This window comes from Brienomyrus brachyistius, chromosome 19, assembly GCF_023856365.1.
Source record: "Brienomyrus brachyistius isolate T26 chromosome 19, BBRACH_0.4, whole genome shotgun sequence".
Lineage (NCBI taxonomy): Eukaryota > Metazoa > Chordata > Actinopteri > Osteoglossiformes > Mormyridae > Brienomyrus > Brienomyrus brachyistius.
This window is the reverse complement of record NC_064551.1, coordinates 8,546,527-8,559,984: the sequence shown is the minus strand read 5'-3', so window position 1 is coordinate 8,559,984 and position 13,458 is coordinate 8,546,527. Positions and strand designations below refer to the sequence as shown.

Below are 13,458 nucleotides of genomic sequence, written 5' to 3'. Positions count from 1 at the left end.
CAAACACGGTGACCCATATCCCAGGCACAATCAGAACCAGGAGAACCAAAGGTCACCCAGAGACGCCTCAGCTATTCCGTGCAGCCAATCAGACCTGCCGCTGATGTGGCAACAGCTGGGAAAGTCCAGGAAGCCATCAGTCCCGACTTAAACGAACCATGTAAAAGGTCAGCAATGAGCCTCTCCTAAAAAGGTGAAAGATCGGCCCCAGCAGGACTTGGGAAACAACATAACGATGGTACAAAAGGTGCTGCTTTTAAGTCCTGATATTCTGGGAGCCAGCACTGGGAGACACCATTCATTTGGTTGAATATTGGACCTCCCACAAAGATCACACTATGTGCCCACATGCAATGGTTTTTCAGAGGCATCTCAAACGCGCCAGTAGCAAGGTCAATGTTGCCGCTTTAACCTTTGGAACACAGAGGAGCATGTAGACTCACAGGACACATTTCGACTTCACGCAAACATTGAACAGTAGGCACACTCAGGTGCACACATGTACACAGGGCATAGTGTAATAAGAGAAGTTCCCAGGCACATATTACAGTCAAGTTAAGCAACACAAAAAGCCGGCAGCCAAAGGATTCAAGGGGCCCAGTTCCCCTCAAAGCATGTGTGCTCTCCTTCAAACTGACTGACTGACTGCAGGAGCAGGACCAGGTAACCTTTACTGAACTACTTGAGAGATCTGCTCATCAAACGCCGTTTGGAACATAAGGGTTACCCAGCAGCATCAGATGGTCCATGGAGTGAGTGCACACAAAAGCCCTGAAATGAACCGTCACCCGTCCATCCATCCACCCTCCAACCAGATAGGATGCGTACAGCCACAAATGTTCCTGCAGATACTTCGTATAAAAAGAATAAAAACTACTCAGCAGTAAAAGCCTAATAAACATAATCACTAATATCGCGCAAAGAAAAGCTCATCATCATCATCATCATCATCACTGTCCAGCCCCCAATAGTGCCCCTCATAGCACCAGAGGCTCACCCAAAAGCCAGGGCAGTGGATGAACAACGTCTGAGCCACTGCCACATCCCGTCCAAACAGGCCCAGAGATCTGCTGACCACCGATATCTGGTTAAATGCCAGCACATCTCGTGGAGGTAAATAAAATGCCGCTTTCACAGCACAGCAGATGGCTACCCACATGGGCACCGTTCGCAAATATAGCCGCACTAAATTAAAGGCTCCCTACAGGGAATCAGAAAAAGTGGGCAGATGAGGTGCCACAGAGCCTCAAACTCTCACCTGCCCAAATCTCTAGTGAACTCTAGCTCTTATTACACACGGGGCAGAGGAGAAAAAACCCCAAATGTGGACGTTCTTGTGATACATCAGCAGGAATTGGGCACTCTCAGTCACCTGGGAAGCACAGCACCAAGCAATGATCCAGAAGAATGAGCGATGACTGATGTTTCTTAGTGTGAGTGGGCCATTCTAAAGCCCTTCAGCCATAGCAGACACACAAAAACAGCCTAGTTAGCATCCCAGCATCTTAGAACAACTGAGCTGGTTGCGTGCATAAACTGATGATGTGAATCTAAGTTCTAGACTGGAAGAGAACCCTCAACCAGCTGGGCCCGTACGTATCAGACCTTTTAGGTCCTGAATCCCCACTCTAGTTATTAATTCCTACTATAACTATTCCGATTTTTTTGGACCGTGCTACAAAAAATTGTTACTCTCTCCTTGATAAACTAGGCAGCACATCTACACTCACAAAAATGTTTAAAAAAACTGAACTGAGTTGTTGTAAAATGGCTTTTCACAAACTTTAAAAATTTACAGGTATCACAAAATGCACCACAGCATCTATAAGCTACAGTATAGTACACTGGTGCAAAGTCGTTACAGAAGACAGGGCAACTGCACAAGATGCAAGGTAAGTGCCCTGATAAATTTCCCCCCAGACTCCCTCACATACCCCAAATCAGGTATCCCACTGTGCTAGACGAGCTGGTTCGGGAGGTACAGGGACCAGAGGCCACAAAGGCTGAGGTGTGATTTTGACTCTCTATTCCATCTCAATCAGCAGACCCCACAGATTATGAGCTTTTCGCTCCTCAAAGTCTCTGATTGCTTTACACGTGGCTCTCAGTTTTGGATATATGACACCATGTTGGTCAAGATCAAAGAGAAAGAGAGAGGAGGAGGAAGAAAAGATCGGGGACACTCTGGGATGCCACCAAAACATCAGGCTATCGATTTCCATATTGTAAGGCCACCACATCAGTTTTCAGGGATAGGAGACCCATATGAATTTCAGCCATTCATTTCTTTGCTTGACATGCTGAAAGTGGAAACAAATTTGTCAAATGTGGATAAACAAGCAAGGGTTTCATTTCTAAATGCATGCAAAACAGACGGCCCGCTTCTGATTTGCATAGCGGGACTTTGTTTCCACCGTTTGCATGCCTGGGAACGACAGCGCAGCCTCCGGTTGGCCAGCTGGTGCTGGCATACGCAGGGTCCGGGTCTCCCTTTTAACTCCTGGACTGTACTGCATCCAAGATCACTTACTGGCACGTCTCTGTTTGGACTCGACGAAGGACTATGCTGACCCCTCAGACCTTCCTCGAAGGTAAAAGGTTGTCATTACACACCTGGCTAGGGGCTGGAGTCTGTGGCTGTTCCATCGCACCCTTTGGCACTGACTTCAGACAGTTAGACGACACTTACCTGCACTAAGAAAATCCAGTAAACACATAAACAGGGCAGCAAATGAGGAGTAGAATGAGAGACGATATAGCACGTTATCCTGGGGACCTTAACAATATCACCAGTAACGCTACAACATGACTATAGAAAGGCCTCCAGAGGTGAAGGATCAATTTGAAATTATTCCTGTTAAGGATGGATTTCTTCTGTAACGTGCATCTTGAATCCCAAAATAATGCCTTATTTTTGTTTGTTCCTTCTCACAGGGTCCTTTTTCGCAGGAGTAGAGGGAGCAGCCTCGATTTGACACATGACACCCAGTGGGTGAAATGCTGCAGCTCAGATTGTGCTCTAATCAGTGGAAACAGTGAGAATGTAAAACATGACAGGAGCAGTGAGGGGGGTGGGCAGGCAGTAGCTCCTGACACCCCTCATAGTCCCTGGAACTCAAAGTGGAAGGTGAGCCTCCAGATGGGGGGGGGGGGGGGGCGGATTAGGCCAACACACATAAAACATGCAAGAGAATACTTGTATATTTTCTTCAATTCTTTTGCATGTTGCATGTCATACTGAGGACACGCCCACTAATGTTTAACATATGTTAAACTTATGTTTAACATAGTGGGCCAGTAAAGATCTTTCTGATTCTGATCATCAAACTGCCTTTCCTCAGAACCATCAACAGCAGCCTAGATGAGCAGTGAACCTCAAGTTAGCCAAATCAACATCAGTTTCCAGGTTCTTTTCTTGATCGAATGCACAATCTCCAGGAACAATGACATGGAAAGAAACTGTACTTATTATAAACCCACTGCACAATCTTCCTATTTTCTCCCCCAAGTATTATGGTCATTATTTATTTCCAGTATGTCTATCTGAGAAAAGCATTCCAGCATCAAATATGGCTAAATCAACCAAGACACCCAGTTAAGCATTTCAGGGTCTCCCAGCCTTTAATGTCAGTCCCCCATAGGCATTTCCACCCCCTCACTAGTTTTACTAAAACGAGCATCACGATCCTGAGCATAACCTGAAATCACAAGCGACCACAACCAACGCTGACAATGTCATTTTGAATACAATGTCATACAGCATCATTTCCAGACAATGACTAAAATCAGCTATACCACTGAAATGTAAAACAAAATGCAAGTGCATTAGATATTCTGACAATCTAGTTATGGCAGATTACAACACGTGAAGGCAAACAGCCGGATTAAAGTGGTCTGCTGTCTTTGGATGGGAAGCCAACCTAGCATGTGATGATTGGGGGGGGGTGTGTGCAGTTGTTGATGAATCTCATCATACTTCAGAACATGTTTCATTAATATTTAGTTTATCTAGTTATACATGGTTACCAGGGAAAAAATGCTTTATATACACAAAATAATAGATTTTGTTCCATTCACTGTCTCTAGTTGTCCAATAATCTGTGTCATTATATCCCTATAAAGGAGCATGAAGTCTAAACTTCAACAAATATCACTGGCCTCATGGACATGCAGATTTTAACTGTCTTGCAAAAACATATTTCATGATCTTTGAAAAATGAAAGCATTCTTCTGTCGCCAGCAAATTCCATACCTCCAGTTGTGGAGGCGGTAGGTGGGGCAACAGCTTCCATGGCAACAAGCAGACAGATTGCTGTGCATGAGAGGTTCAAAGTATTCTGCTAGAATTATCTGATAACTATTCAACCTCATGTTCATTTGATTTGACCCTAAAGTTATGCACCTTCAGGGCCTTAAACCCAAAGACAAATGCTGGTGGTAATGTGTTGCCTTTCTCATTAAGAGTAGGGGCTCAAGCACAAATCTGTGCACACACGGCTTTTCTGGGGAGTTCTGACAGTCCCTTTCCAGCTGATGACTGAGCTCACTGCCATTTTGCATCAACCAAATCGCAAAAAGCAATGATAAATAATGATAATTCCTGAATTTGCCATTTGCAAAAGTACAGGAACATTGGAATAGTTCTCTTCGCATATCCCATCTTGCTCGCCATAGCTTGAGATCAGCCAACATGCAGTGCCCCTGGAGCTGGGGGTTAAGGGCCTTGGCAAAGAACCCACAGACATCTGACTGTTCTGCCACGGCTGGGGCTCAATCCGGTGATCTTCTGATCATAAGCAGAGAATTGCCCAATGAGCCACTCAATGCTTCAATGGAGAGCAGATGATCGCATGAAACAGACTGTAAGATTATGGGGTGAGTGAGGTCAAACTGGGTTCCTTCCCCACTTGGGCCCAAGCCACACACTGAGACCTTGACGCCAGTCCATTTGTAGCTGTTCCTAAGACCTGATGCTTCCTTTGTTTTCATTGTGATGACAACTGAAAGGCTGTCTTTGTTTTTCCAAAGCTTTGGTAAAACTCCTGTTCTGAAAGAGTCCTTTTCGCTTCTTCACAGTGATATGTACATCTGTTCACCAGAGAAGTCTTACACAGGCTTTAAATGTGTAAAGAAGTTTTTTTTTACGTTTTGTATATAAATGACTTATTTGTGTGTTTGTGTGTGTGTGTAGATAGACAAAACACAGCACCCTGTTTCTACATGCCGCTAGTCGCCACGTTTTTATATCTGTGCCAGCTATTATCCGATTTCCTTAAGGCTTGGCGGTAATATTGAACCAGTTCTGCACATCTGCACAGCACCCTGCACACTGCAGTTATCCCTGCTTTCCCAGATATGCTGCGTAAACACCTGCAATCAGTCAGATAATTAAATACACACGTGAAAAATAAAGAACTATGTAAATAGCACTGAAGTGCTACTGTGTATCAAAACAGAATCAGATCTGGCAAATGCTGAGTGTTTCTAAATTAACTTTTGTTGACGCTGCATTGAACTGATTTCCATGGACTGATTTAGTGCTCATACATTTCCAACAGCAAGAGCAAACTTTGCTTTTCTGATGCTCAAGAGAGTAAAACCATAACATTTTACAGTTCAAAGCCCAAATATATAATGAATATTATTATATAGACCTTAAACTATTTAATGGAATGGTTAACTTAAGTGGTTCCATTCAACTTCGTAGTAATCTACCACTTTAGCCACCTAAGAGTTTTAAGAGATTAAAACCCGGCCCTGCGTAGAGACAAAAGCGTTTCTGACATTATTTCGCCAAAAGTGATCATAGAGAACAGGGGGGTCGAAGGGGGCAGTGAGAAACGGTAAATTAGCATCGCATTTTTACTGTACGAACAATGTCATTTTAAGCCTGAAAAGTGATACGTAAATCGGACAAACGTACACTTCTCAGAAAGACCTGTAACAATACGACAACGGGACGATGTCCAATATTTTACATACGTACACACACTTGTTTTCCATTATATACAGGCCTATACACATATGTAATTTTGCTATTGATACAAAGTGATGTTGCCCCTGTTTTGGGAGAACGCGATCGTCCTTCAGTTAACCAATAACCAGATCTGACAAGGTCGTTTCCAGAGGTCAGTGCAGCTACTCTACGGATCCGCTAACGATCGCCTTAATGGAAATAAGGTGTAATACAGAAGAGGAGAAAGAAGCGATAAATTACATTTAACACACTTTTTTTCTATTTCAGGTCAATGAATCATGACACTACTATACGGATATGGCTACTTTAATCGGGTTATCATTGCAATCTCAATAATAGGCCTACATATAACTACAGTAATATATACTTTCGCTAATATTATATAAATAAATCGCACATTAAGGACAATAAATAAATAAATAATACTAACATACACCTTCCGCGTGGTAATGTTTGCATTACAACATGCAGTCAACGGCGCGTTTAAAAGTGCTAAAAACCAACAAGTTAAAAACAAAATGTAAAAAAAACGAGTAAAAATGAAACAATGATATACAACTAATGTTTGGAAGAACGCTATAGCGTAAAATACACCAGGCACTGTACAGTACACTACATAAACAAAGAAAGAAAAGAATTTGAATAACATGTAGGCCTATTCTTGCATTTGAAAACTCAAACAGAACATAGGCCTGAGTTAGTAGAATTAAAATAGTAAAATTTAAAAAGTAACTAGACAATGAAAAGATAACCATTAAAAATAACACTCCGTTAAAATTACAAAAAAGTATACCAAAAAGGTAAATGGCAGCCGTATCTGGATATCTAAAGTTATCAAGTTTGTTCAGTTGCACGGGCTGTAAACCATAAGAACCAGACTAGCGGAACAACTTGCAGATACCGCCGCGCTGCCGCGCCGGAAAACCCGACTCTCCCGGTAGCGCTGCTAAAAGAGGACAAACCATGCGATGCAACCCAATTGGTGACCCATATTCAGGACGGTAAGGCGGGGGATGAGGCCGACTACTCCTCCAAAGCAGCCTGGACACTTCTCTCTCTGAGCGATACTGGCACCCGAGTCCAAAGAGGATGTCAAGGCTTCTGTTTTCGCCTTCGATCTTCCCAAATGAATGGTTATGGCATGCGATCAAACGCATCAAAAGCTCCACTACCAAGTCGGGCAATTTCCGAAAATGTGCATTTGCAGCTTCCGTTCATCACTTCCCCCAAAGAAATGAATTAAAACGGAGCCATGGTCTGGACGAGAAAAGCCGACGGATCTTTAATAACGGAATCGTTTTGTGCACGGCTTAACAGCTGTCACGCAGTCTTACATAAAGCCATATATTTCAATGAAGTATTTCAGTGGACAATAGAAACACAGCCAGTCTTAAACACGTCCAGTACAAGCGATAAAACCATCTCGATACACAAAAAGCTCTTGCCTTCCATCATGTAACGGCATCTTTGTGCGGTATATCCATGTGTAACGGAATGTTTTACCACATTATATTCCCCATATATAAAAAAAGATCTTTTCATTCAGTTGAGATAATTACCTGGTCAAGGGGGAGATTGATTATTTCGCTGATGGGCTGCAGCAGACTGGAGCCGGTGCAAGAGGATATCGTTTCGGTGGCCATGATTCCGTCAAAGCTGGCTGACTGTCCGCTCTCTTCTCACCCCCCGTATCCCGACCCCCGTCTCCGTGAGTCCTGCGGCCGCTCACCGTCAGCTGTGCTACAGCACCGCCGCCAGCCCTACGGCGCTCAAAGCAGAGGAGTTGATGTGGGCGGAGAAGAAAGGCGATGCACCCTTAGCGACCCTGTAGGCTGGAGGAAATTGATGGGAATCGCATCCAATGGCTGTGGCTCCGGTACTCAGCCCCCATCGACAATTCAAAGTGCGATCAGTTTCGTGTGTAATAGTCAAATCCTCTTTTATCAGTAACTTTCGTGTCACTACTGTTTCGATGATACTACTTATTCTCTATGTTTTTTTTAAATACTAAATTTAAGGTAATGCAATATGTTAAAAGTCGTTTAAATACTTAATTTAATGCATCTAAGCCAGTATTTCCCAACTCAGGTCTTGTAAACCAAATAGATATGATTGTTTTGTATTTCCCTACATATTGATTTCATCCTCATGTAAATGTGACATGGGACTATTGAATTACAAACGTTCAATCATTTAAAGAACAACACTAAAATACAGTCTGTATTGTGGCTAAATGACAGCACTTAAGTGTTGAATGAATTTACTTATGTCGACTTTCCATATAAGCTATAATGTTGCTTCTGAATAAGACATGGTGGTGTCGTGTTTTTAGGTTTATTGAACCTAGAAGGTTTATTGAAATTATTCTTTATTGACAAAAATTACACAGATAACACAGATGCATGTCTTTTAAGTTACTATATATTTAGTGAAATCCCGCATCCGAAAATGACAAAAAAGCGGTCACAGATTACAATTTACACATTGAATTACTGTATTAATATCTGAAGATACACCCCACCCCCCAAAGCTATCAATTCAATTTATTGTTACAAATGTAGAAGTCTTGCGGCACACCATTATAGATTTAAGGTATTTCTGTTACATGGAAATATACGGATTTTATTATGGCGTATGCACCTACGATAGGGTGAGTGCCACCAAGTGTCCATGCAATTGAATGACTACTCTGACGTAGCCCCCCAGTTGGAATGCCATATAATGATACTTCTCGAAAATGATTCATACACATCAAAACACAGCTATATTCATTCGGATGATGACATGAAATAATGTAATACGAGGACAACAGATTTTCCAATAGCTCACTACTTCCGCTCATTTGCAACCTACTGGCGAAGAGCTTTGGCCATAGATATAAAAAGGTAGATAGAGCGTTTGTGATTGGGTGTACGCCTGCGCGGTCGCCATGTTAGGGCGGTCAGCACTTGAAGCATTGATAGTAGACCGCGTGGAAAAAATGCCTCAAGCGTGTGCAGCGTTTAGGTGTAGAAACAGACGAAGCCTTGAAAACAGGCATCGCAGGATAACTTTTCACAAGTAAGTGGCAATTTTATTGTATTTTACTGTTATGTAAATTAGCGAACATGAGCTGTCAGACTCCTGGTAATGATGATGGCTACCTAACGAAAACGTAATATTATGAATCATTGTTAAAGATGGAATGTGTTTGCACTTATGAGATTATACACGTTAACTTGCCTAAATCATGATAATCTTGCTAGCTGCACAATTCATCCACGTGCCAGAACTAATTTTAACATGTTTTTGTCAAAGGTTCCCCAAAGATCCAGGATTAAGGAAAGCTTGGGCCATAGCTGTCCGTCGGAAAGACTTTACACCTAATGATACCACAGTTCTCTGTAGCAGTCATTTCAAGGCAGATGATTTTGACAGAACTGGGCAAATTGTACGTCTGAAGGAAAGGGTGATCCCTTCGGTTTTTTCTTCCTTTACAGACCATCTCAACAAGGTTAGCGTATAAGACAGTCATAAGATTTTTTTTCGTGGTGAACAGTGTTAATAAATAGTGGAAACTAACTTGAATGAGCATAACTAAACCTGATATTGAAAATGAGCATCCCTTTAGTGTGTTCCAATATAGATTCTTTGGTCATCACCAAAACATTGTAGTGAGGGTTATTTTTATTACCTTTTTACCTATATAGTTTCACATTACTTCATTAAAATAGTTTAACCTGACTGGCCTGTTTCATATAGGGTAAGTAGATTATCAAATGGAAAGTTGATACCTGTCTCTCTTTATAACTGAAAACAATGTATGGAAGTTTGATTTGTCAAAGTTTTGTTGTTTTCAGGTATAATTTAGTTAAAATTATAAGTAAACATTAGATATACAGTAAACTGCATCTGTTAGATAACAAAGCTGATTTCTCTATCAGTGTGGTTTTCTATTTCTTGATTGTATGTATAATTGTTATATTACAGAATTGTATTATGCCCATGTATACATTGAAGTGAAGATTAATTACGCTAAAAATGTTTGTGACATTGTGTAATGGCAATCCTGCAGCGGTTAACTTAGTATTTGTGTCTCAATATATGGATGATATGACTGGATATTCTCTTAAATGGAGTCCGGGGGTCAACAATGTTTTATTAATCAATGAATTTGTTAAAACAATAACAGGGAACCAGGTAACTTTCGAACAATATAATAGATTTAGAAATCTACACTTTTTTTGGAAACTTTCAAAAGCTGAAATTCCAAGTAATTCACGCTTGAAGCTGCCTATTCATAGATGGGAGCCTGCATGCCTCAGACGAAGTTGTTCATGTTTTGGCAGAAAGATTTTTTTCTTTCGTTTATAGCAAATAAACGGAATTCACGATTATTTGTTTATGACCGTTCATCGATCGGTTCCAAAATCGGTTCAGAATTAATCGCGTTACAGTCGATTTTCTAGTTAACTCTGCATCTTTCAATATATATTGTATTTGTTTACTAGCGGCTCTTGACCGCTCCAGTATGGCAGACGCGCAAACGCATAGCGGCGACAGCCAGCAGCGGTCAATGAGGTATCTATGTTTTTATATCTATGGCTTTGGCCATTTTGTTAGGTCATTTCCTCTTTCCCAGGACAGCTATTGGTTAGTTGATATCACGTGATAATGTGCGGATCCGGTCGGCTACGAAGTCAGCTTCCTGCCCGGTAGGGAGGAGAACGTAAATAGTCTTTGTGCGATCATTTTTGACGTACGCCGACGCTTCGCTGACCATGGTAAAATGCATGGTCCAGGGCTGCCCAAACAAAAGTTACCCCGACTCGGAGTTTACGAATCGACCTCGCAAGCGGTTTTTCAGCTTCCCCAAGGACCAGGCCCGGGTTAAAGTGTGGCTCGCCGCTCTCAGAGAGACGGACAAAGTTCCTTCGGAGGAGCACCGGATCTGCGAGGACCACTTTCTGAAAGATCATATCACACAGCACGGGATCAGCGAAGATGCCATTCCTATTATGCCCCCATATCTGGACGGGACGCTGGCTTTGCCTGCTGAATCTGAAGAGCTCGCCGACCTGTCGGACGTGGACGATTTGCAGGTGACATCGACGTTGGAAGAAATGAGACAGCATTGGTCTGCACATCTAATTTATTATGCCTGGAGAACTGCAGTTTTTGGATTATATAACGATAACGGACATTATATATGTTTTCGATATTCTGCCAAAAATTAGTTAAATTTAACACAGGAAATGCCAGTTTTGCAAATATTATAGATTAGCACTGACTCGGTTGAACTGTAATTTTTTATGATCATTGCGAGTCTTAATTTTCGTGTTCCTTATCGCTGTACTGCAAGCCACTTAAAATTGGGAAATTACGTACATAACTGGTAGCAGTAATGTGTAGAATATTAGTGGTTTTCATATTTCAGAAAGCTTGACAAGGTTCACACAACATTTTTACAACATAAAAACAGAAGGCAAAGTTCGATTTGTTTCTACTTTTGCGCTTCTTCAGACCTTAAGTCGTTTTTGCGGTGGACGGCAAGATCGTACATTCTTGCGTGCAGCACACCTTTCCTTTCGAGGTGGTTCCTGCTTTTTTCAAATATAAATTCACTTTGGACTTGGGTAATTGCAAATTTAACCACCGCTTAATATGCTTAGTAGTCCCTTTATGCAGGTTGCTTTCGAACTAGTTATTTTAATTTGGAAACCATTATTTTTGATCCCTTTTGCTTCTGTAATCTTGCCCCTCCATGGACTATGGAAGTCCTGTTTTTTCCCTTTGGGTTAAAATAGGAAGTGATATTCTGTGTTTTTGAACTTTTTTTTTTCCTATTTTTCTCTTGGCTGAATTTTGTGTTATGTGTTGCATCTGAATCTGCACACTTTATAATATTTCTGTTTACAAATTTGAGGTTTTAAAGCAGTATTTGTATAGCTGTATTCCCCACAATGATCTTGCATTTATTTCTGATAAATAATTGGTCGATTTTACCCAGGAGCACTTGTACCTAAGTTGACTCCTTGACATCTGTATGCTTGTATCATCCCTCTCATTTCTCCACTTCTTTGGATAAAAGAATCTACTAAATAAATGTAAATGAAATCCATTGTGGCATTCAGACCTCATCATCGGATGTTTTTGTACATGTGGTTGGTAATTCACTAAGAAAACAGTGAAGGTAAAAGGTAAACAAATTTCAGGTGGTGGTTAAGGTATAACATAGCAGCAGTCAGAACGGATGCTGTCCACAGCAGCTGAAAGGCATAATGGGACACCATCCTCTATAGACCTTTTATGTGATTTTAGCTTTTCATTTTATATAAACATTTAAGGAATTCCTGACTTCTGGCATTAGATGCACCACAAAAGAAACATAGTAACCAAAACTAGCCTTTCACAAAAAAAAAAAAATCATCAATGACCTGAATTTTAAGTGATGTTTGCGTTTTCATTTCAGAATGACTACAATGGAGACAGAGTTGATGAGGACCAGACGTGGGAGAATGAGGCCTGTGAAGGTTTTGAGGACGACGCTGAGTAAGTTTCGTGTGACTGTAGGATGTACCTGTCAGTTTTGGGCGGTATACTGGTTCATACCGAAAACTGATTTTTATTATTGTTATGATATGAATTTTTCTTATACCACAATACCGGTTTAAATAGCCTACACAACGTTCGGAAAGTGGAGCAGATGGAAACTGTTTAAGGGGGAACCTTTTTCACTGCTGTGTTTATACACACACAGTCAAGCCCAGAATTATTCATACCCCAGGCAAATTTTGACTTGGTTACATTTATTCAACCAGCATTTATTAATTTATTCAACCAGCAAGTTTCTTCTTGATTGGAAATGATACAGGTGTCTCCCAGACGATAAGACGATGTACAAGAGGCATTGTATTAATAAAGACTGAAAGGCCTCAGCAGGAGTGGGTGCTGCACAGTATATAATAATGTCATCTGCATAAAAATGAATAGTTGAATTTGGAATATTATGCCCAATATTATTTATATAGATAATGAATGATAATGGACCCAGTGCAGAACCTTGAGGAACACCTTTTTTCACTTGCAATACCTGAGGAAGAACCCTCTATCTTAACAGCCTGTGTTCTGCTTGTGAGAATTTGCAACCCACCCAACTGCTTGTTGAGAAACCAATAACTGAAAGACATTTGGTTAAAGTAATATGATCAATAGTATAAAATGTCTTTGAGAAGTCAATGAAGAGTGAGAGACAACATTGCTTCTTATCAAGTATTTGTTATATCATTTATAACCTCCATAGCAGCAGTTACAGTACTGTAATTTTTGCGAAAACCTGACTGAAATGGAGACAAAATAGAGTCGGTGGCCAAGAATTCTTTGACCTGTTCACTGACCAGAGATTCAAGCACCTTTGCCAGGACTGAAAGTTTAGAGATTGGTCTGTAATTGTTTACAATACTAGGGTCACCTCCTTTTAGGAGAGGAGTAACGAGGGTAGA

The 13,458-nt window shown here is 41.1% G+C and overlaps 2 protein-coding genes across 5 annotated transcripts in view; one reads left to right on the top strand and one right to left on the bottom strand.

The window, feature by feature from the left end:
• The window catches only part of mboat2b (membrane bound O-acyltransferase domain containing 2b), a 54,889-nt gene extending 47,082 nt beyond the window's left edge, over positions 1-7,807 (bottom strand). Inside the window, exon 1 of the mRNA XM_048984827.1 lies at positions 7,537-7,807. Within this exon, the coding sequence (XP_048840784.1) occupies positions 7,537-7,620 (84 nt within the window). The 5' untranslated portion in view covers positions 7,621-7,807. The remainder of the gene's footprint in view (positions 1-7,536) is intronic.
• Positions 7,808-8,880: 1,073 nt separating this feature from the next.
• The window catches only part of e2f6 (E2F transcription factor 6), an 11,741-nt gene continuing 7,163 nt past the window's right edge, over positions 8,881-13,458 (top strand). The window contains exons 1-3 of one of the 4 annotated variants that reach the window (XM_048984832.1): positions 8,881-9,037; positions 9,275-9,407; positions 12,429-12,508. In XM_048984832.1, coding sequence (XP_048840789.1) covers positions 8,907-9,037; positions 9,275-9,407; positions 12,429-12,508 — 344 coding nt within the window. In that variant the 5' untranslated portion in view covers positions 8,881-8,906. The other 3 variants (XM_048984830.1, XM_048984831.1, XM_048984833.1) reach the window with 3 other exon arrangements.